Source organism: Moschus berezovskii, chromosome 25, assembly GCF_049115385.1.
Source record: "Moschus berezovskii isolate FMDL1 chromosome 25, NW_MosBer_1.0, whole genome shotgun sequence".
In the NCBI taxonomy this organism is placed as follows: Eukaryota; Metazoa; Chordata; class Mammalia; order Artiodactyla; family Moschidae; genus Moschus; species Moschus berezovskii.
In genome coordinates this window covers 19,832,436-19,857,130 of record NC_142484.1, presented here as the reverse complement: position 1 = coordinate 19,857,130, position 24,695 = coordinate 19,832,436, and the positions used below count along the sequence as shown (strand labels likewise).

The window sequence follows — 24,695 nt, the reverse complement described above, 5'->3', positions numbered from 1 at the left end:
TACCTCTGTGGAACTCTGCTGTATCGTCCACACAATCAGAATTGGTCCCATCTCCACTGTCTTGACAGCAAATCGGCTGAGCAGGTGTTGGTGCCACGTCCTCTTTGATGCCCTCCTCCGGTGACTGAACACAGTCGGGGACCGTGGAAGCCAGACACACAGGCATCTTCATGTGACTGAAGGGCTTCATTTCCAAACCGTCTTGATGATAAGGTGCTCTCACTGGGACCACAGGAAGGGGGCTGTTGCTGAAAGTGCTGCTGGTTTTGGTGAAACATCTACAGAGGGTAAACCAAAAGAGACAGAGTTGTGTCTAGAGGGATCAATAATTAAAATTCACTTATTTTCAAATATTATTGGGTATTCTGTATCCACAGATTCTTAAGGAAGACTGGTGCTTAAAAATGACTAGATGATTCACTATGATTTGAATTAGCAAGATCTCAAAAATTACAGTTAAAGTGAAATACAAAGGAGAATACATCACAATGCAAACCAGTGAACAGCAGAACAGTACACGATGACTCATCACACGCATCCTTTGCCTCAGCCCACTGTCAGAAGTTGTCTTTCATAATAAACTAGCTCCTGCACAGAGCACAAAGAAGGAAAAGGCCATTCATGATGGAAGGAGTGAAACAGAGGAAAAGGACGGAAAGCTAAGAAACTCACGGCCACGTGAGAGAGATGACCTTACGAAAGCCAACAAAAATACAGTTTTGAAACCAGCTATGTTCCCTTTCACTCTTGGAAGAAACACTGTAAGAACTAGACATTCAAAATCCAAGTTGTGTTTATTTTTCCTTTTTTTTTTTTCTTTGCAGAATTAATTGCTAGAATTTATTAGTACTAAACATTCCCTTCAATTCTGCCCTACTTTTACTTCCTGTCTTCATCCAAAATATGTGTTTTCTCTAATTTTTTCTTCCGGTTCTTCAGACTGGATAATCTGCATTGATCTTTTAGTTTATTGACACTTTCTTCTGTTGTCTTCAATCTGATATTAAGCCCAAACAGTAAATTCTCCATTCCAGTTATTTATGCTTTTCAGCTTTGGAACTTCCATTTGATCTTTACAGGTTCTAAGATGAAATTCTCCACGTGAAGGCATTGTGTGTAGTTCATTGAGTCCTTGAGCATATCTGTAACAGGGTCTGTTTCTATTGACAATTTTTTTCTCCAATTAAGTATCACTTTTTCCTATTTTTTACATGTATAGTAACTTTTTTTTTTTAAACTGGATTTTTCCCTCTGATTTTCTGGTTGTTCTGTTGACTTCAAACTCCATCTTTCAATACCTTCAGCTTGTGTTCTTAATCCAAGATTGAAGAATGTCCTCAGGCAAAAGCCCATAGACAAATGTTACTCATTGTCTTTCAAGGTTACATTTGCTCAGTTTCTGCCTGTTTCTGGTTTCTCTACAATACTTTCAGATTGCCCAGATTCCATCATTAACAGAAACTGGAGACTGGAGACTCAGAAGTATTTACATATAAAATAAAAATATTTTTTATTTATAAAATTAGGAGTGAGAAAAGTGAAGACATTTCATGTGACTTTGGTCAGGAAGGTTAGGTAGGAAATACACAAGTATGTTGGAGTTAGGCATGTTACGGAATAAAGATAAGAATTCTTTGGACTTTCAGCCTTTTAACACGGGATAGTATGTTTCTGGAACATAAAATCAGTAAAGGGAAGTTCACACAACTGTTACCAGCATCTCTGTTGGTTCTAGTTATTAGAAATAACAAACGCTAAGCTTGAAGCCTTGGAACCTGAAAGAGAATAAGATATCTGTCAGTAAACCAAATTCTTAATTTAAATAAGTTCAACTTTAATTGCAAAGACAGAAATATATCAACAATACACTTGGTAGAACTCAGATACCAGTCATCTGGCATGAAAGCAAAGTATGTCTGTCAGGTATTCATCTGCACAAAGAAACATAACTGCAGCATAATCTAATATGACTGTAATCCTAACTTTAACACTAACAGAAAAAACACACACCTGATTCAAAGAAAATCTGTATTCCGATGCAAGTGTTAAGGCAATAAAAAGTAGAGGAAGCACTAGTTTGGAAGAAAGTTTGTTGGAGTCAGAATAAAAGTACTGGGCTAGCAGACCACAGCTCTAGGAGAGCAAGGCATTCCTCATGGGTCTGCTGGACATTTCATTCAACTCTGAACTTAAAATTTTTTCTGGGATGCCAGGATGCCAACAAGGGTAAACACAGATCTCTTGACATCCATTTAAAAGTGTCCATGTTATCAGTCTCTTTTCATGAGTCTCTTCCACTGTCTCAATACCCAGGGAATCTGAAAACTCTCTTGAATGTATTCAATTCATGAGAAACTACAGATTCCAAACAGGGTACTCAGCCAAAAGGTGTAGCAAGGTCAGGGGGAAATTTTTTTGTTTCTTTTTCTGGTCCTGCCATGTGGCTTACAAGATCTTAGGTCCCTGACCAGGGAATGAACCCAGGGCCATGACAGTGAAAAGTGCTGAGTCCTAACCACTGGGTAAACAGGGAACTCCTGGGAAATACTTTGTGTATTCAAATTACTTCTAGTGAGAATTGATTGAATATTATGTATCTATATAAAAAAACTTACTTAGAAGAACTCTTTATTCCAAAAGCATGTGACATGTGAATACCTTCTAAATGTCAGACACCGTGGTAGACATTGAAAATATAAAGATAAATACAGCAAGTTCCGGCACCCAGTCTAGCAGAGGAGAGTTAGTAAACATGGTTACACTACATAGCGGTGAGCATAATGTACAAAGACACAAGACTCTGGGAGCACTCAGCCTTGAGATGGGGCAGGGCTGTATGGCTGCTGAGAGCAGGGTCCTTTCTGCATTCCAACTAGAGAATAGTGTGCATCCTCCCATGCTCTGTCACACTCAAGTGTCTCATAATTGAGGAAATTACATTAGATGACAATTAGAGAGGAAGAAAGATTCTGATTTCCAAAAACCAGAAATATCTCTGGTCAAGGGATCTATATGACTACCATGATTTGTTGAAAATAATTCTTAAAAATTACGTTCCTGGCTTCTGGCTATGACTGATTAGTTTATATCAGAACAACTCTCCTGCCAAGAGCAACTAGAAAAAAAAAAAAGACGGAGACACTGGAGTTGAAATCTGTTGGAGTCATCAGAGAGCTACCCAGCACTTAAGCGGCTAAGATTCCAGAAAGAAGGTAAATGTGAGTTTCAGGGCCACTTGTCCTCACAAGGCATCTGCCCAGTTCAGTGCAGGATGGAACACTGAGGCGCCAAGCGTGCAGTGGCAGCTGAGGAACTAAAAACCTCTGGCACTTTCATGGGGCTGGGAAGAAAGAAATTAAGAGTTCAAAATCTGCCAAAGAGAAAAGGCCCAGTAAACACCCCAGGCTTTTAACTGGGACCCGTGAAGGGTTACACTGTAAAAATAACAGTGAAGCAGGAAGAGACAAGGCTTTTAAAAAGACTTGAAACTCAGCATTAAATCAGTTCGGTCTCTAAGTGGGTTAAAATGATCTGGTCTTTGCCTAACTGCCTGCCAAAAGCAAACGCAAATCCTTTCTGGGGGAAGAAAACATCTTCCAGAGCCTCTAGGAGTTTTTATACACAACGTCCAGAATTCAATAAAAAAAATTACCAGGTATTTCCAAAGACAGAAATAAAAGAAAAATAAGTGATGCTTATATTGAGTTAGGAGACAATGACTTTAAAAGAACTGGATGATTATATTCAAGAAAAAAGGTGACAAGATGGAGAATTTTAACAGAGACTGAGCATCTAATAATAATTATTATTTGGAATTTCTAAACTAAGGTTTTTCCACTGGTCATGTATGGATGTAAGAGTTGGACTGTGAAGAAAGCTGATCACCGAAGAATTGATACTTTTGAACTGTGGTGTTGGATAAGACTCTTGAGAGTCCCTTGGACTGCAAGGAGATCCAACCAGTCCATTCTAAAGGAGATCAATCCTGGGTGTTCATTGGAAGGACTGATGCTAAAGCTGAAACTGCAATACTTTGGCCACCTCATGTGACAAGTTGACTTACTGGAAAAGAGTCTGATGCTGGGAGGGTTTGGGGGCAGGAGGAGAAGGGGACGACAGAGAATGAGATGGCTGGATGGCATCACCGACTTGATGGACCTGAGTTTGAGTGAACTCCGGGAGTTGGTGATGGACAGGGAGGCCTGGTGTGCTGCGATTCATGGGGTGGCAAAGAGTTGGACACGACTGAGTGACTGAACTGAACTGAAACTAAATAGTAGAATAACCTAAATGAAGAACTCAGTTCATGGAGTTAAGTGGAAATTGCGCACAGATGACCAGAGGTTTACTGAATGTGAAGTCTGTTCAGACTGAAGACACAAAAGGATGGAAAATATATAAAGAAGCTTAACAGACATAAGAAAGAGGCATACAGAAAAGCTCATATATAGAATGAAATATTACTCAGCCATAAAAAGAAACAAAATAATGTCACTTGCAGCAACACAGATGGACAGAGATTGTCATACTGAGTGAAGTAAGTCAGAGAAAGACAAATATCACATGATATCACTTATATGTGGAATCTAAAAAAAAAAAATGGTACCAATGAACTTATATGCAAAACAGAAACAGACTGACAGATGTAGAAAACAAACTTATGGTTGCCAAAGGGGAAAGTGACAGGGAGGGAGGGATAAACTGGGAGATTGGGACTGACATATACACACTATTATATATAAAACAGATAACCGATAAGGACCTACTGTATAGCACAGGGAACTCTGCTCAGTACTCTATAGTAGTGACCTATAGGGAAAAAGAATCTGAAAAAGAGCAGATATATGGATATGTATAACTGAATCACTTTGCTGTACATCTAACACTAACACAGCATTGTAAATCAACTACATTCCAATAAAAATTAACTGAAAAAAAAGAAAGGCGAGAATAGCAACAAAGATAATGTTGGGAATTATGAATAAACATTGCAAAAAAACAGAAACTGTACTGTCCTAAAAGATTTTAAAAATTTATAGAATTAAACTATATGACAAAAATAACAAAGCACTGGAGAAGAAACTAGAGTTAAAATGCTCTAAAATATTTTGCTGTTCTAGGAAGTAATAAAAGTACTAATGCATGTTAGACTCCAATTAAAGTCATAATGTCCAGTACCAAGCACACAGTGAATGGCATATCGTAGGACCTCAACAAAAATGGTGAATGGATACATAATAAACATCGAACATCAAACTTTTAAAATAAGCTTTTCTGTAAGCAAGCAAAATTATTATCAAAGAGCAACAACTAAACTAATTAGTCAAGATAACATACTAGATCACACACAAAACTAAGACACATAGATTAAAAGTGAGAATGAACCATATACTTACCCCTGAAGATTTTTGTACCACAACAGAAATTATCTGTCCTCGTTCATACTGGCTCTGTTGTTTAGCTTTCTCTCTGTCTGTTGGCTTCTAAGTTATCTGACTTAAATGTCAGTCTTCTGGAGGATGGGCAATGCCTATCCTCGGTGTCAGAAAAAGCTCTTAGATCAGTGAGACACAGAGCACAGTCAGGCACTTAATGAAATCCCCAATCATGATGTAAAACAAACAAAATGAGCTTCTGGCTTAATGTCCCATTTCTCTGCAGCAATCTGGAAGCAATACAAAGGTACCTGAAACCTGAAAGACAAAAAAAAGGATCAGGTCAGAAAGAGACATTTTCATTTAAAGAAGAAAAGTTAAGGTGTAGGAAAAAAATATACTCGCCAGAATTTGAAACACCAGGGCAGTTCCCTAAAAAACAAGATACTATAAGTTAATAACTGGCTTTCACAGAGCTAACAGGAATGAAATGCCATAATGTTAACACAAAATAATGAAGACTCACCAGATAAGATGCCTTCAATTCTTCTGTTGTCTTTTTCCCCCCGTTTCGTTTCTCTTTTGTCCTGCTCATTTCTTTAATTTAAAACAACAGACGAGATTTTTAAAGGACCTCTAAGGGTCGCACACGACTGAGCGACTGAACTGAACTGAACTGAACTGAAGGGCAGTCTAACAGTTTGTGTGCAGAGCACTTTTGCAAACATTTCACAGATGTTTGATGACTACACTGGCTACCAGTCTTAGAGCTGTTACAGTATGGCAGATGTGATTCTGATACTGCCTTCACTGATGAAAACAAGTGGCAAGGCTTCACATTTTCCAAATGAATAAACTAGTTTCTTTCATAGTGGGGGAAAAAAGAAAAACAACAGAACTATTGTGATAATGAAGGTGAACGACATGGATGGGACAGGACCAAAGGATGGTGAGGACAGAGGTGCCAGGGCCAATTACAGTGAATAGTCTCTAGGGAGCTGACACTGTCACCTGGTTTCATGAGCTGGGAGTTAACAAGTAAATACATATGTTTTAAAAGAAATTACAGATATTGAGCAGGAGAAAAGTGAAATTTCCTATTGGATGTTCTTTAGCATCTATCTTTCAGGTGAGTGATATAGAAAACCACTGCAGTGCATACTTTCATTCCAAAGTTTGAGTCTCAATTAACAGGGTGGTGCTGACAGGAAAATCATCATGTGAGTTAAACTGGTAAAGTGATGATTACCCCAATTTCAACCTGATAAACCAAACTGGTGTAAAATGTTCTAGTCCAGTGAACCCTGACTCATAATTATCAGTAATTAACCACATAGGGCAGGGCCTCCAACCACCACGTTCTAATGACTGATAATCTGCAGTGGAGCTGATGTAGCAGCGATAGAAATCAAGTGCACAATAAACGTCACGCACTTGAATCATCCTAAAACCATCTCCCACCCGGGTCCGTGGAAAAACTGTCTTCCATGAAACCAGTCCTCGGTGCCAGAAACGCTGGGGGCCACTGATGTAGAAAACCGAATATATAAGTAACTGAGTCACATTACTTCTAGTTCATTTTTGGATGTCTGCATGGGTGAGCATAAAAACGGCTTTAACCTGGGGGTTACGCGCTAAGATAGAAACACAGAGGGCACAGTCTACAGAAAAGAAACATGAGACCTGTTCTGAACGTAATTAAGCTTGCAACAAGTGAAACAATTCTTTTACTGATGCTCCAATTAAAATTTCTAAAGCAACCGATAACTACAAAAATAGTACCTGTATATATGTAAGAGACCCAAATCTATAGGAGGTGAGAGAGAAAAGGGCAAATGTCTGCATATTTATGACATTATTAACATGCGCTTACAATCCACACCTCACAGTTTATACGATACGAATAGTTTGTAATTTCTTAACTATCGTAGGCTTCTCAAATAATGTTTAAGTTGCAGTTATTACCGGCTTAAGGTGGAGTGACAGTTTTCAATGGGTTGTCTCTAGCTCAATGAAATGACTTTGCCTAACTTTGAAAACACTGAGTACACGGAACTCCGTGCATCTTGCCACATACAAAGATTTGTGCTGCTCTGCAAGAATTCAGATGGTCCGGGACCTGTTAGTTTATTACTAAGGTATCTTTCAGGAAACAGGAGAGGGCTGTCTGACCAAAGTAGAAGATAGGAGAATGACTATTACAGTGTCACAGAAAATCAAATATTCTTGAAGCAGACATCTGAATAGCACACACTAAGAAATAAGAAACTGGAATAGTAGCTCAGCACTGCGTTTGGAAGAATATGTTGCATTAGTATTTGACTAAACATAGTTTGGACATTCCAGCAAAACTATATGCCATAGCACCTCTGAAATGTTTTGCAGAGAAGTATCCCATTTCTGATTACATAGTTGAATATTTGTTAAGCATGATTATGTACAGAATTTCTGTGATTAGATAATTGTATACATTTTACCTTAAGTTTCCTCTTCTGATTATCCCTGGAGGGCAGGGACTAAGTACCCACGAACCTCTCGGCCGCGTGATACTTATTTTCATGAATATCTTCTGCAACCGTCTCATCTTGCTGATGGTTTGCTTTAATGTTCACCTCACCCTTGCTGTTTCCTCTTGCCACTGTGTCTGTCCCTTTGCTGACCTGGCCCTTATCTTGAGGAGGTCATCAGTTACCCTGCAACAGAACCCTGGTGACATTCCTTCAGGGCCATGGAGGTCCTCTGTTCTCACCATACACTCTTTGCTAAGGGCAGCAGTGACCCGAGCCATGCAGTGGAAGTTTCCTTTGGGGAATTAGTTTATTCGTGGCTGTCACAGAACAGGCAACAATGCATGTTGGTGTTAGTCACTCAGCCATCTCCGGCTTCCCTGGTGGCTCAGATGGTAAAGAATCTGCCTGCAAATGTAGGAGCTGCAGGTTTGATCCCTCAGTTGGGAAGATCCCCTAGAGAAGGAAATGGCAACCTACTCCAGTATTTCTGCCTGGAGAATTCCATGGACAGAGGAACCTGGTGGGCTATGGTCCGTGGGACTGCAAAGAGTTGAACACGACTGAGCGACTAACACTCCCTTTAAATACACGTTGCTGCTGCTGCTGCTAAGTCACTTCAGTCGCGTCCGACTCTGTGTGACCCCACAGACGGAAGCCCACCAGGCTCCCCTGTCCCTGGGATTCTCCAGGCAAGAACACTGGAGTGGGTTGCCATTTCCTTCTCCAATGTGTGAAAGTGAAAAGTGAAAGTGAAGTCGCTAAGTCATGTCCGACCCACAGTGACCCCAAGACTGCAGCCCACTAGGCTCCTCCATCCATGGGATTTGGGTGACTATAAATGACGGAATGCATTACTGAACGTGGCAAGCTCACTCTCTCTCACACACACACAATCTTACAAATAAAAGACCACGTGACTCCTTGACAACAGGATCAGGTCTCCATATCAAAAGTAAAATATAAGTAACTTCCCTCCAAAAGGAAGGTACCGATCAATTAAAGAAACTAGACCCAGTTTTTTGAATTTTTTTCTTAGCGAATCAGGGAGATTACCATAGATGGAAGAGAATCCAAATCTTGGGCTCTGTGTATTTCCTTCCTTTGGTTTTATGGCTAGTCCTGAAGTAGCTGAGTGGTCAGGGATAGGAGATGGGTTGAATCATTAACCTGCTGGAACAGAGTCTAATTGTCTTGAGATAAGCAGTTGTTTTCATATTTCACAAACCAGTTGGGTAAACCAAACTCTCCACCAAAAAGATCTACTATTATAATGGAATGTTTTCATATTCATCTCTACACACTTATTTTTATCTGAGTATATCTGACTCAGTGGAAGGTTTCAAGTTGGTGAAGGAGTACCTTCAACCCAACAATACCCAGACTTTAAGGTGATCACTACATAAAAACTTGGAGGTCATTTATAATATCTATGTTTTCTAAAGCACTATTCCCAATAGCTTTATTTCTCCTCTTGACCACCAGCCATATATAGCTCATACTTTTTTCCCCAGATGGATTATATACATTTTTCCAAGTTGATTTTTACTTGGCAACTTCCTGTCCATTTCCAATCTCTCTAGGACACTTAAAGTTAATTTTTGTTCCTTCCTGATGGGACCGCTCAGTTCATTCATCTGCGAATTTCATCAGTGTCCTCTCTTACAAATTATCAAGACCGATGGTAAACAGAGCAGATTTAACGTCAATCCCTTCCCATTAAACTAGCCAAGCAACTGACAAACCCCATTTAATGACATATCCAGAACTGCACTACTGTTTTCTGAATTGAAGAGAGAAGGGTACAAGCTATTGATTTATTTGATTAAAATCTGTTTAACTCTTGCAATGCACAAGGATTTCTCAACTGAGTCTTTCATGCAGGGGGCTGGCTCCCCCAAAGCTCCATTAAATATATTTCTTTCCAGATGTTCGCAATGAGTCATTACACGCAACTCTTAAACCTGAAAAGCGTTCAAATGGACTGAACGCAGTGAGGCAGGCAGTCCTCCACAAATGCTACAAAAGCCCTGGAAGCAAATAAAACTCTAGATTGCTAGAATGTGCACTCCCCTTTGTTGTTGTTCGGTTGCCATGTCGTGTCCGACTCTGTGTGACCCCATGGACTGTAACATGCCAGGCTTCCCAGTCCTGCACTGTCTCCCAGAGTTTGCTCAAACGCGGATCTGTTGAGGAAACACTGCAGGAATGCACTTATGCCCGTCCACCCCTCACACACCTGGGAGCCAGCCCCTTCCACCCCAGTGGTGCCCCATCAAACTCACCTTGACCCAGGGCAGGGCTCTTACTCTCCAGATTACTGATGAGTGTAGAAATGACGAGGGCCTTTCCCCTTGGAATCCACCTGCCCTGTATCTTGCCACCCTAGCTTTTTTTTTCCCCCTGCCTTTTTAGATTTAAATTCAAATGTATTTCTTGGAGTGGCCTTTTAAAAAGCAAGGTCATTGCCAGCCTTAAAGTTCTTTTATCATCTTTCTATTTCAGTAAATAGAAAACTTTGCCTTTCTTGTCCAATTACCTGCACACCATCCTTGACATCTTCCCCTCTGTGGGCCTCCTCAAACAGTTACTCATATCTTAAAAAAAAAAAAAAATGCACCTTCGAAATATCTCCAAACCACCTACCTCACTCTGCATCTGCTACAGCTATCTTGGTGCACTATTTCTCATCTGGACTGCTGCCACAACCATCCTACTGATACCCTGCATCCTTTCTTGTGTCATCCAATGGACTCTCCAAACTCTATCCTCCAGAGTGCTCTATCATGCCAGCTTTCGCTGACTCACTGTGGCTCCATATGGTCTGAATTCACTATTCTACCTCTGACCCTTTCCCTTACTACGTTCCTGCCACATTAGCCTTCTTTGATTCTATAAGAATTCCAGCATTCTTTTTATAGCTTATAGTATCTATTACCAATGATTTTAAGATTCTTTTTTTGATGTGGATCATTTTTAAAGTCTTTATTGAATTTGTTGCAATATTGCTTCTGTCTTATGTTTTGTTTTTGGCCATGAGGCATGTGGGATCCCAGCTACCCAACCAGGGATCAAACCCACACCCCTCACTCCCTGCATTGGAAGATGAAGTCTTAACCATTGGTTCACCAGGGTAGTCCCTTTCTATTTACTTATTTATTTATTTTTAGAAATATTCATTTATTTTGACTGTGCTGGGTCTCAGTTGGGGCACACGGGATCTTTTAGTATGTCACGTGGGATCTAGTTCCCTGACCAGGGATTGAACCTGGGCCCCTGCATTGGGAGTGCAGTCTTAACCACTGGACCACCAGGAAATTCCCAGGATTTCAGTATTCTGCTTTAAAGGTTTTACATAAATAGTACCTTGCCTTTGCCTGGAAAGCTTTAAACCTATCCCCATTCTCTTCAACCTAATTTTACAAATCCTTCACATAAAGTGCCACTTGCTTAGCAAAGTCTTTCCTTTCTAATGCATTCTTTATATTGTCTTTAAAGCACCCAGTTTGAATTATTTATTCATTTTTATGATTTATTTGTTATTTTGAAAAAAGATATGTCTCCCCATCAAATTATAAGCTCAATGAAGGCAAGGACAGTGCCCGTTTTGTTCACAATTGTAGCCTTGGGACCTAGCTTGGCACCTGGTCCACAAAAGACTTTCAAAAAATGTCTGTTGAGTGAATGATGAATGACTGAATCCTCTTTAATTTTCGCTCTCCTGATTTTATCACACCCCTTGCCTCATCTCTTTGAAAATATAGGCAGTAAGCAAAAAATGATAAGACGAGAGGATTATGAAAAGTATGTCTAATTACTTCAAATACTTAAGAAATAAAAGCCTTTAAAAATTAAATATATAAAAATAATCAATCAGCCAAGGTTACTGTCTCCATTAGTATTCCCACTTATTTTTAAATTTGTTTTTCTTTCAAACTTTATTTTATTAGGCAATTGGTGGTATTCAAACATTTTTATCCTACAAAAATAGCAATTTCTGTATATATGTGTGTATACATATACACACACTTATGCATTTCCAAATAAATGTCTTACTGATAAAACAAAAATCTCCCCCCACCCCACCACCACCACCACCAAATATCTTTAAAATGGTAAACTTTTACATGCAGGTAGAGAACTTCAAAATGCCCAACCCATCTTTAAGTTCTATTACCTTGATACAAATGACTTGTAAATATAGAAGTCATTGTCCTGATCTACTCCCTGAACCCAAGAGCAGCATTTTCATCTGTCTACTTGACTTAGATGTTTAACTGGCACTTGAAACTCTAAAAACATCCAACCAATATCATCACCTTCCCTCAATATATCATTTCATTAAGTTTCTTGTTTCTATGACTATCACCATGGCGACTACCAGGCCATTCACATTTGAAACTCTCTATTCATTTGAACCTTTTTCTAGATCCCTATCAGTACATTCCAGTCAGTGGCTGCTGCTACTGCTAAGTCACGTCAGTTGTGTCCGACTCTGTGCTACCCCATAGACGGCAGCCCACCAGGCTCCCCTGTCCCTGGGATTCTCCAGGCAAGAACACTGGAGTGGGTTGCCATTTCCTTCTCCAAGGCATGAAAGTGAAAAGTGAAAGTGAAGTCGCTCAGTCATGCCCGACTCTTAGCGATCCCATGGACTGCAGCCTTCCAGGCTCTGCCGTCCATGGGATTTTCCAGGCAAGAGTACTGGAGTGGGGTGCCATTGCTAAGTCTCCAAAATTCTAACTCTAGAATCTAACTCAGCTCTCCCTTTCTAGCCTCATTCCTTTCATGAAGCTAAGGCCTTCATTACACAAGCCATCACACTGGTCTTCTCCCTCCAATCCTACCACCATTAACCAGCCTAAACACATCCCTGCAAAGCTGGCTCCCTTTCTCAAACATCTTCAAAAGAATCACAATGCCACTAAGCCCAGTGTGTCTCAACATTTAACCCATGTCCCCCCCTTTTTGATTAAGGCAAAAATCTCACATCTCTCCTGTATTTTATATTACAGAAACAATGGGGAATTTTCCTATTCCTTAAATATAAAACGATGAGATTCAAGTGCTTCTTCAAAGTCTACTCACCATACTTCAAGCTCTGTGAATCCCTCTTATTAACTGTCAGCTCTCTGGGGGGAGGCCTACTACGAGGTGGGCACTCAATAAATGTTGATTTAATGAACTACTAAACCCTGACAGTAAGGATCATCCATGATATAAACTCAGTCTGGTTTTCCAGTTTTATGACCTGCTATGGGCTTCCCAGGTGGCTTAATGGCAAAGAATCTGCTAATTCAGGAGACGCAGGAGACGCAGGTTTGATCCCTGGAGGAGGAAATGGCAAGCCACTCCAGCTTGAAAAATTCCATGGACAGAGGAACCTGGCTGGCTACAGTCCATGAGGTCGCAAAGGGTCGGACATGATTGAGCACGAGTACTGTACTTTATTGAGAGGTTGAATTTCAGCCCCTGATGTGGAGCATGTGCTTAGTTGCTCAGTCCTATCTGACTCTTTGTGACCCCATGGACTGTAGCCCACCAGGCTCCTTTGTCCATGGGGATTCTCTAGGCAAGAATACTGGAGTGGGTTGCCATACCTTCCTCCAGGGAATCTTCCCAACCCAGAGATCAAACCCAGGTCTCCTGTAGTGCAGGGGGATTCTTTAGAGGCTCATAAAATGAGTTAGGGGTTCATGAGTACTCTCCACTTGGCTACTCCAGCCAAATTATGCCAGTGGTTCTCAAAGCATGATCCCACAAACAGAGACATCAGCACCCCTGGAATGTACTAGAAAAGCAAATTCTCAGTCCCCACCTTAGATCTACTGAGTCAGAAACTCTAAAAATAGAGCTTCATAATTTGGTTTTTACAAGTGCTCCAAGCAATTCTAGAGCATGCTAAAGCTTGATAACCACTGAACTAGACTATTTACCCTCATGTAAGTGTTATCTTTCCTTCTTCCATGACTTGATTCCTTCTGCCTGGAAACTCCAGTGCCTGGCTAGTACTCAATAAATGTTCATTTTGCCTGAACAGCCAAACACTCTAAAATGCCCCTTTGATAGCCCTCATATAGCTGAACTGAAATTACGCTTCTTTTTGTGTACATATTCTTTTCAGTTCGCACGAGGAAATACAAGCTTATTCTTAGCAATAATGTCAATATTTTAGAAGCGTAAATTGTCTAAAATTGTGCATATTTGGGGGGAGTAAATGATATATCATCTACTTCTTGGTATTCGAAGCTTATTACAAATTTTGCCATCTTGAGGATCTTGAGAGGAGATGCCTGTTTTCAATTACAATGTTAAAAAGAGTCAGAAACCTTTAATGATTCCAATTCTGCAGAGTTGAAGATAGGTACTTATTGATGTTAATCTGTGTCAGAATCACATAAGTGTTCCAAGAAGCCAGATGAGCCACTTGGCTAACCTCGGAGCCCAGGCAGGAAACTGAAGGTTTGCCCTAAATAGGTAGATTCTGAGATAGGAAGAATATCTGGGCCAGGGAGAAACTGAAGCTGTCTTTCTAAGGCTGCAGAGAATTCATCTGTGTTTCCAGGTAAAAGTAAAACCCCAAACATGAAATACAAGAGGTCGCTAACTTGAAAATCAATAGAAATATTGATTGTCTTAAAGGAGAAAACCATGTATAATAAAACCCCAAAGACCACACACACACACATACAAGCTCACACAAACAAAAATGGCAGTGAACACAAGATGGCAGAAGTCTTTCAAATTCTTTTAAGGAAATGGGATATATTTCTGGTACTAGGATATGATACCTCATTATAAAGATGATTGGCAGCAAATTACCAAAAGCTATAATCAGAGTACATTGTGAGCAATTTTACACTATCTAGGACAATTCACCATTTTTCAGATAAGGAATAGCCTCAGAAAGATTATATAACTTTCCCAAGAGCATAGATTTAATCAACAGCAAAGCCTATGCTGATTTCTCCTTAGACCTGAGGTCTTCTTGCTACATCATTCTAATGCCTGGGTTGAATCACATTAGCTGCTGGCCACAGAGCTACATCATTCTAATGCCTGGGTTGAATCACATTAGCTGCTGGCCACAGAGGATGTGTTTTAATTAAATCCATCTGATTATTTACCGGGCGTATGAACTATCTTTATTGATTCTTTAGCATGTTCCTAACAAGTTGTGATAAAGCCTTTGACAGACTCAGGACAAAAATGTGATTTTACTGGTACAAGCATCTTAAAATTTAATTAAGGTCATATAGCATTTTAAAATATAATAAGCAAATCTTGGTACACAAAACAGGCAGATGGCTTTTGCTAATAAAGAAACCCTAAAATGGGTTAAGCAAATTATGAAAAAAAATCTCTAGGAAGCTTTATTGCTTTTGCTTGGCAACTCTCAAAACACAAGATGAAACAATGTAATTTTAATTCAATGGCTGACTGGATCCTTCTTTAAGTTCTGGCTTTGATAGCTCCCAGATGCAACTTTTAATTTCATAATTCATTTTTAAAATATGGGTCAAATCCCATTTCAATAATGAAATATCCAAACTCTAGTCCAATACTCCAGGTACTTTATGTACTAACTGTAATATGATTTCTAAATTGCAGAGTTTTAGAGCTGAGAAGGACTTTGGAGACCATGTAATCAAACACCATCATTATGTAAAAGAAAGAACTGAGATTTCTGACAGTCGTAACTTTAGTACAACAAAATATCTGATAATCCTTCAGGATTAATATATAAAGAAGTAGCATGAAAGCTTTCTGACTATTCTGTCAAAAATTAAATGTATATGTCACTCTACATATTCCTATCTTGTTTGAAATATTATGAGCACATTTAATTCTTAATTTAAAAAAAAAAACAGAAATTGAAAGAAAGCAAGCTTGTGCTACTTAATTATCTTAAGGTTTTAAGATTTTTTTAAAAAAATTGAACAACCTGATAAGAAAATTTCAGTAATGTTACCATGAAAAAACATTACCATACACACAGGGTTTTTCCTCCCTAACATTCAAACAGGCTGTCACCTACAATATAGAGTAGAAAGTATCACACAGCACAGAAAAGTCTACTGAAAATAGAATATGTGAGAAAAGATAAAGTCTATCTAAAGAGAAAGACATTGGTTTAAAGGTTTCAAAAAGATCAAACCTTCTAACAGTATCTCAGTGAGAAATAATGCTTTTAATACTGTCATATATCGAAAGAAACCAAAGCACAAAGCTTTGAAAATTGTAAAGTTGGGGCAAAAACTGAGTAACAGCCTTAAACTTAAGACTCCATACTCTGAGATTTATACATAACTTAGGGAAAACAGTAAGAACTTTCTCTGCTGAACAAAGACTAACAAACGGACTCACACACCTATTCACAACTCGCAAATACACACCAACATACCTATTGTTGTTCCGGCAATTTCGACAGTTAATGCACTCCATGGGGTCAGTCGGAGGTACTGCTGTGTACAGGCCACCACCCTTGTCAGGAAGGACGTACAGGGAAAAAGAAAAAAGAGAGTGCTGAAGGTGTCACAGACTAGTAATCAGATCATCTCAAATGTTAAATAAAGCCACGCCAACAATAAATGGTTACATGGTATATTTTAACCATCTCCTTGAGCCGTGTTATGTTTATCACTATTTACCTATATTCACACAGGAGTTGTGCACAGTACTAAAACTGTTCTCCCCAAACTCAACTACCATGGGTTTTTGCATGTATGTTTGTACTGGAAAGAGGGAAATAAATGAAGGGAGACGTTTAGTCATTTCCCTTCAGTGTTTCAAATCTAACGGGCCCAAAATACACTATACGTTATAACTTCCTATTCATTTTTACTTTCCTAGCAGTCATGGAAAATTTTTATGGGATGCTAGCTGGAGAAACAGGGTGGAAATCTGTTTGAATGATGTCACAAGATAAACCCATCTTCATTTTCCTGTAATTATTTCGATTAGGTTTGTTCAGTTGACTCCATGAAGTCTTAAAACATGTTATATTTTTCCAGATGGAGTAGATTCTCAGCCAGCGATGACTTGGAGGGCAGTATTAATATTGTGCTGTTGCTTTTGGCGGAAACTGCCCAGCAATTAAGAAAAATGCCCAGATTAACACATACCTCACTGTAAAATGTTCACTTGACATATACAATGGCAAGAGTTCTTCAAAACGGGTTAAGATTTGAATCAGCCTTATGGTAGAGTCAAAATTCTGTTTTCAGAAGCAAAACAGCAGAGCTGAATTTGATAAGGGTGGAGGAGGCTGTTACACTGTTCCCCAAGCCCAGAACAGGCCCTCAAGGTTAGGAAAAGTTCAGGCAATTGTTTTTCCCAGAATACTTTCCATTTCCATTCATCTCATAACAACAGCCAGAATCCAAGCAAACCAAAAGTACTGAAAATTTCTTGCAACATTCCTAATCCAACTAGCAACAGGAGCTTTTGAGAAAACATTTGAGAGAAAGAATATTCCTATGCTATATTCAGTCCAGGAGGATAAACTCCAAAGCTTTAGAAAACACTGAAGTTAAGAACCTACAGGATAGCATATTTATTGGACTCACCAAACATATCAAATTCAATCATTTTATGATCAAAAGCATTTTAAAAATGTCCTTATTTCCACATATCCAGAAGAGTAAGAAAATGAATGAGCTAAGATCACAGAGGATAACATCTAAAACTGCACACTTACTGGGGCAGCTATTATTTAAATAGCAACTCATTGTTCAAAAGACACAAAGTACTGTGTTCAAATACTAAAGCAAACATCACACTTATTTTTTTTTCTTATGGAAACAGCATGTGCTATTCAAACGGTAATGGTCTCTCCTTCAGTTTCTTGGACAATGTTAGTAGTTTGGACTAGGAATGGTGACCAAAAAAAAGTTTAGAAAGTCTGAATATAAGCCATGTCTTTCCATTCAAAATAATGAAATCATTATTCACTTTTGGTAATGATGCACTAAAGCAAATTAAATATTTTTTCTACAGCATACTATAGCTAGGTCACAAGAAAGCCACTAGATTTCTAGCTTTAAGATACAAATATATATTATAGTTTTGGTCTCCAAAGGTAAGATTTTAATAAATCTTTATTACTGTTTAAGATTTTTTTTTTAAATCTCCATAAACTTCTTCATTTCTAGCACATTGTAGGTTATGGCAAATTTATCTGTAATTGAAACAATGACAAAAATGTAAATGAGTGTTTAATTTGATCAACTAAACATTTTATTTATGTGATTGAAAATAAAGTATCTGACTATCCAAAAATGTAATAAATCAAGCTTCCTGGTACAGAGAATCTCTTAAACCAGTACAAATCTAAAATACACTAGTCATTCTATTCCCATTTCAAAAATGAGAGTATATCAGCTGGTTGAAAGTGAAAGTGTTAGTTACTCAGTTGTGTCAGACTCTTTGTGACCCCATGGACTGTAGCCTGCCAGGCTCCTCTGTCCATGGGATTCTCCAGGCAAGAATACTGGAGTGGGTTGCCATTCCCCTCTCCAAGGGATCTTCCCAACCCAGGGATCGAGCCTGGGTCTCTTACACTGCACTGAAATAAAGCAGTACTAAAGGTTTATCACTCCTTGTGGCAAGAGAACACTAATCTTATAAAATATAAAAATCTTACAGGCAACCACAAAACACACATGGGACAAAACAAATCAAGAAAACCTCACAGGAGGTCAGAAGTGACAATCTGGTGGCACATAGCCATGCTGTGTATGGCCCATGCAAGGCTTTTTTTTAAAGTGGACTTAGTTGCCAACATGTAAAAAATCTAGATTTCACCTAGATTTACAGATGTGAAAACTCAGAAGACCTGGCCACACAGGGTGTGTGGACAACAGGCGCTGAACCTGGGCTGCTTCTTTTTTCTTTTTTTAAAATTTTATCTATTTATTTTTTGACTGTGCTGGGTCTTCATTGCTACAAGGGCTTTTCTCTAGTTGCAGCGAACGAGCGGGGGCTACTCTCTAGTTGTGATGTGTGGGCTTTCATTGCGGTGACTTCTCTTGTTGCAGAGCATGGGCTCTAGGCCGTGTGGACTTCAGTAGATGCAGCCAGTGGGTCCAGTAGTTGCAGCTCCCAGGCTCTGGAACACTGGCTCAACAGTTGTGGCCCAGGGGCTTAGCTGCTCTGCAGCATGTGGATCTTCCCAGATCAGGGATCGAACCTGTGTCTCCTGCATTGGCAGGCCGACTCTTTACCACTGAGCCACCAGGGAAGCCCCCCGGGCCTGCTTCTAAAGGGCTCTCCCATACCGCCACTACCATCTCATCCCCAACTTGCTTCACTCGATTTCAGGATCTGCCTGACTCCTCTAAGCATATAAGCTTTTAGACTTTGCTCTAAATAAATCAAATTTAAACTATGTGGCTTGGTCCATGGCCAACAGTATTTCCGCTTCATCTCAAGAATAACTTCCAGTCTGTTTATAACTGGCCCTGCACTTTCGGTGCTAAATAACTCTAGATATAATTTAGATTGATGAATACAACTACTGCTTGATAACAGAAAGCTTCCAAAGATGACTGGATCAAGGGGCTACCAGTGACACAAGCTACACCAGTGAACCTGTGAGGGTTCTTTACTGAGGAAAGCACGTGTGCTGACCATGTTCTTGCACCCTGACATCGTGGGGCACAGGGAGGCTTTTATTTATAAGTAGGTCTCTTACAGTCACTAGGTGACGAGGATGTTCAAAATCCACACGTGTTCTGGTTAGAGAGCTCATGTGCCCGGAGTAGAGCCCTCCATTTAAGCTCCCACTGACTCCATTGGGGACTTTATGGTGCAGATGCGAGCAGCCATTGCTGAAGCTTCCATGAACACTTCCATTTATCCGGTTTGTGCCGGGCAGAGTGGTGTATTCCATCATCTGCCCGTTGACATCTGACCCTTGGTAGAGATAGCCTGGTGGGTCGTATTCTGTTGAGAGAGACCAAAAAAAGCAAACAAACAAACAGAAAGGGTAAGGGACTGAAAGAGACAATTCTTGTTCGGGAAGTTTTATTAATTAAATCCCTAATAAACTACAACTGTACTAAAATACACTCTTAAAAAGTGTTCACTTACAGCATCTTTGTGAGATTTGCTTTAATCAAGTTATTACTGTTATTTCCTTAACGGTGTAGAGGCAGCCAGGAACTATGAGTTAATTATGACTCTTTCAATGGGAAGAGAAATCAACCAGAGAGAAATTTCTCAAGAGAATGAATAAATTGTGCAAGTTGCAACTATCAAAGTACCGGCAACACTAAGAAAATGTGTTTAAATTCCCCGATGCTTCAAAGTGTTGAAAGAAACTGCATAAAACGCCAGCAAAGGGCTAACTTTAGGTAGCATATTTCAAAAAGCAATAAACACCACTTAAGTAAAAGGATGGGATTGGGGGAACATTCACTATTCATACAGGTCCTTGGTTACTACAGCCAAGTTGGAAATTGTGGGGCATGAAAGGCTAATTATTCCCTTTCCTTACATTAAAAGTTATTTCCATAGCTGCCTCAAATATCTGATTTCCAGAAGCACACCTACCAGATAAAGGTAGAACGTGAAATGTTCTTTAGAATGTATAGTATCTAAACTGCACAGGGTTTGTTGTCAGAGTTTTGATCAGTTCTTCAAAGGTGCCAAGACTGGAGTAGCTGTCCCTCCTCCTTTGACAGGCGTGTTAACAGCACAGGAGTGTTATTGTCAAGGCTTCTCTTCTCCACTAAACTCTACAAAGAAGGCATGATACCTGCACTGTCCACCACAGCGCGGGCACACAGGTGAGAGCCACGATGACTATCTTCTGAACGAATGACTGAATGACATTACCATTTCCCATCTTTCAACGCATTATCAAGTCACAAAGGACAGTAACTTTAGCCAGATTAATCTTGCCCACACAAGCAGAGCTTTTAGTGACTGAGCACACACTCACAATCGAAGTCAATGACATCAGAACCATTTAGAAAAAGACCCACAAGATGGCCCGCTCTTCTAGCCTGGCACCACCATCGCCATCTCCACCACTTCTCCCCCCTGCCTATCTCCTGGAAGGCAACAAGGTGATAAAAATAAATCACTTTCCCCCCTCCGAGTTATTCACTAAAAAGGGACCACAGGCAGGAACCAGCTAAGAGCTGCTGAGCGCTTATCACTGCTGGGGTCTTTGCTTTTGTTTCATCTCTTTACTCTGGGGCCAAAGAGGAAACTGAAATACTTCCTCCTAGCAGAGACTAAAGCCTCTGATTGATCCGACTGTGCTCTTTTATAATAGCTGGGGGAAGAGGAATGGGAAGAAGGTGAGGGGATGGAAAAAGAGGAAAGAAAAGGGAAGAGGGTTCTAGGTCACATGTTTTCCTACAGCGCCGTCACTGGCAGCCCCAGCGCTCCTGGACGCGTCTGGGCGGGGGACACCACTCTGGAGCTGTTTTGGTACATGGGGCACCGAATCATGAGCGTGGTGTCTTCATCCGTGTCATCCCAGGACAGTAACAAGAACAGTTTTCACTAGCTTCCTTTCCATCATGCCTTTTTCATTCCTTGTTGACAAGATCTGGAGCAGTACGGAGGGGTTCCTGCAGCAATTCCAAAGCTCCACGCTTCGAGTCCTCAGCCTCTTTGGTGGTCCAACACCACCAGAGTTTCCCAGCACTGAGTCAGCTATTTACTTAGAGACCTGCTTAGTTTGGGCTTTGCTGTTTATTTCTCCTGGGCAATTTAATTTGATGCTCCACTTATTTTGGCTGACAGCTAGCACCATCTTCAAGTCATCTCCACTGAACGAAGAGCATCTGATGTGTTCTATCCCACGACACTCAGGCACAAACGTGTTAGAAAACAATATTTATTCTGACAATATTTTTCTACCCATCTTTAGAAAAAAAGAGAAGGAGACACCGATGAATGGCTTACTCTGTATGGTGTTCTGCTGGCGGTTCTTCCACAGGCACATGGCAATGAAAGTCATGAGGATGAGCACCATCACGCCCAGCACACAGCCAACAATCAGGTACAGCATGTCGCTGCTTCTGGTGGGGCTGGTGGCAGGGCCCACGTTCCCTCCACTCCCCGAGGAATTTGGAGGGGTGCTCAAGTCTTTGATGGGATACTCAGAAGCTCCAGGGACACGTTTCACTAGTTGAAAAATAGAAAGGAAAACATGATGTCAGGGCGAAGACAGTCTCTATGAAACGGTTTACTCTCCAAAGGAGGTCTGGTTAGGAATGCGAGCCTGTCTGTTTACACTTGTGACTGAGATGATCTGACCACCAATGAGTCACAAAGAGGGCTCCAAAGTTTAAAAGTCTCATGTGCCAAAGTTTTAGGCCACAAATTCTAGAGAAATCATCAGATCAGAGACACAGATGCACTTGGTCTAACCCAAACTGCTACACGACGATCTGCTCAATTGTACTGGCAGAAGACTCCCAAAGAGTTGAAATAAAAATATTTTAACCTACAGATGAGACAGAAACTCCTGTCTGACACACTCTGAGCTGAATGAGACTCACAATTACATATTTTATGCCTTTTGCCTGTTCAGTTCAGTTGCTCAGTCGTGTCCGACTCTTTGCGACCCCATGAATCACAGCACGCCAGGCCTCCCTGTCCTTAAATCATATTAAAAGACATGACTTTGAAATACTAGAACAATTATATACAATTCCAAAAACTTCATACATAATACTAGACATTCCAAAACCAAGAACTCTTGAGGTCTACATAAACACAGTCCTTTTACCTAATTCACTAATATTCTGGATAATGGCAAGAGCAAAAGCTAGTAACAGGTGGCACATAGACCCCACTTTCTCTGTCCCCAGAAAACATGCTCTTAATGCTCTACATGTTACCAAGAAGCAGCAGACAGCACAGTGACTGGTGGTCTGGTCTCTAGAACCAGACTGTCCAGGCTTCTATCCTGTTCCACCATTTACCCTTTAGCCATATGACTTGAACTTCCATAAACCAGTTTTTGCATGTGGAAAATAGACACAATAACAGCTCCATCATAAGGTTGTAATGAAGAGTAAATGAGGGGACTTCGCTGGTGGCCCATTGGTTAAGAATCGAATTTCCAATTAGAGGACATGGGTTTGATCTCTGGTGAGAGCTGGACGATAAAAAGGGCTGAGCACCAAAGAACTAACTGATGCTTTGAAACTGCAGTGCTGGAGAAGACTCTTGAGAGTCCCTTGGACAACAAGGAGATCAAACCAGTCAATCCTAAAGGATATCAACCCTGAATATTCACTGGAAGGACTGACGCTGAAGCTCCAATACTTCAGCCACCTGATCCAAAGAGCCGACTCATTGGAAAAGACCCTGATGCTGGGAAAGATTGAGGGCCGGTGGAGAAGGGGGCAACAGAGGATGAGATGGTTGGACAGCGTCAGCAACTCAATGGATATGAATCTGAGCAAACACCGGGAAATAATGGAGGCCTGGGAAGCCTGGCATGCTGCCGTCCGTGGGGTCACAAAGAGTTGGACACAACTCAGCAACTAAACAATTGAGAACTAGGATCCCACATGCCATGGGGCAACTAAGCCTGCAGGTCACAACTGGAGAGAACCCTCGAGATGCAGCTAGAGAAGTCCACATGCTGTAGGGTCTATGGCACAACCAGAGAGCCCACATGCCACAACCACAAGACTGCGTGCTCCAGAGCCTGCGTACCACAGCTAGAAAGAGAAGCCCGTGCACCACACCGGGAAGCCCACGTGCCAGAACAAGAGACGCCCTCGCACACCGCAACTCGAGAAAGACTTCACGACACAGGGAAGACCCAGAGCAGCCACAACCTTTAAAAAAATTAGAATAAACGAATAGAATCATAAAAGAATAAATGAGTTAATCCGTGTAAAAAAGCTCTCAGCTTACAGCCTGGCATGTGGTAGTGTTCAATCAATGTTGTTACTGTCATTAGTTATTATTCGACATTTCTTGTTACGGTTCCTAACGACTTACAGGAGCAGAGTGATCTTAAAAAAAAAAAATCTACTGCAACAAATATTATATTGGGGTTCCATTTTCTAGCAACTTCAACTCCACAGAACAGGGCTGGAAATCAGTCAAGGAGAGGCTGCCTTTCAAAGGAAAGAGCTCTGCATCACTGAACGCTAGAAGAATACCTGGCAAAGACTCTAAAGGAAATTTCTACTTTGGGCGGTATGTTGGATTATACAATTCTAAGGTCCCTGCCAATTCCTAAGACAACAAACAAGTTTCTGAGGCAAAATGGATGTTACAGATTGTACATGAAAGACCACAATTACTCATAGGGAAGTCCTTCAGGTTTATTCACTCTTCATTTACTCTGAATTTATTCATAATTCCACCAAGCTTGATGAGCGGTTGCCAATCTCGCTGAACTTAAAAACTTTTGCAGTGGGTGAGACGGTCCCAAGGATATGAATGAGAAGAGAGAGCCAAGAGCACGGCATGAACAAGGTAAGGGGCAAAACAAAAGGAGAAAGCAGAGAACTAAACAAAAGTCACTGGTCTACAATCTTTAACAGTGGGGGGAAGTGGCTGGCCTCCAACACTGTGTCATTCCCGAGAAAACTGTACTGAATTACTAAGATAAGATAATTGCTGTTCACAATAAGAACCTTGAGTCATTCCTTTAAAAAGGTGAACTCATGCATCCAACGTTCTACTTAAACAGGCTGGGGATTGTGTAATACATTTTGGAAAGTCATTCAGCGTGAACAGTTAAAATTTTAATTTTTTAGATTTTTCTTTTTATGTGAACCATTTTTAAAGTCCTTATTGAATTGGTTATAACACTGCTTCTGTT

The 24,695-nt window shown here is 40.4% G+C and overlaps 1 protein-coding gene across 6 annotated transcripts in view; it reads right to left on the bottom strand.

Moving 5' to 3' along the window:
* CDON (cell adhesion associated, oncogene regulated) overlaps positions 1–24,695 on the bottom strand; it is a 100,143-nt gene that overhangs the window by 4,270 nt on the left and 71,178 nt on the right. For 2 of the 6 annotated variants that reach the window (XM_055415914.2, XM_055415916.2), the window contains 4 exons: positions 21,806–22,027; positions 19,578–19,828; positions 16,287–16,366; positions 4–278 (listed from right to left, as the gene is read on the bottom strand). In XM_055415914.2, coding sequence (XP_055271889.2) covers positions 4–278; positions 16,287–16,366; positions 19,578–19,828; positions 21,806–22,027 — 828 coding nt within the window. Of the gene's footprint in view, positions 1–3; positions 4,827–5,396; positions 5,694–16,286; positions 16,367–19,577; positions 19,829–21,805; positions 22,028–24,695 lie in introns of those variants that run through there. The other 4 variants (XR_016036435.1, XR_008684429.2, XR_016036436.1 and 1 more) reach the window with 4 other exon arrangements.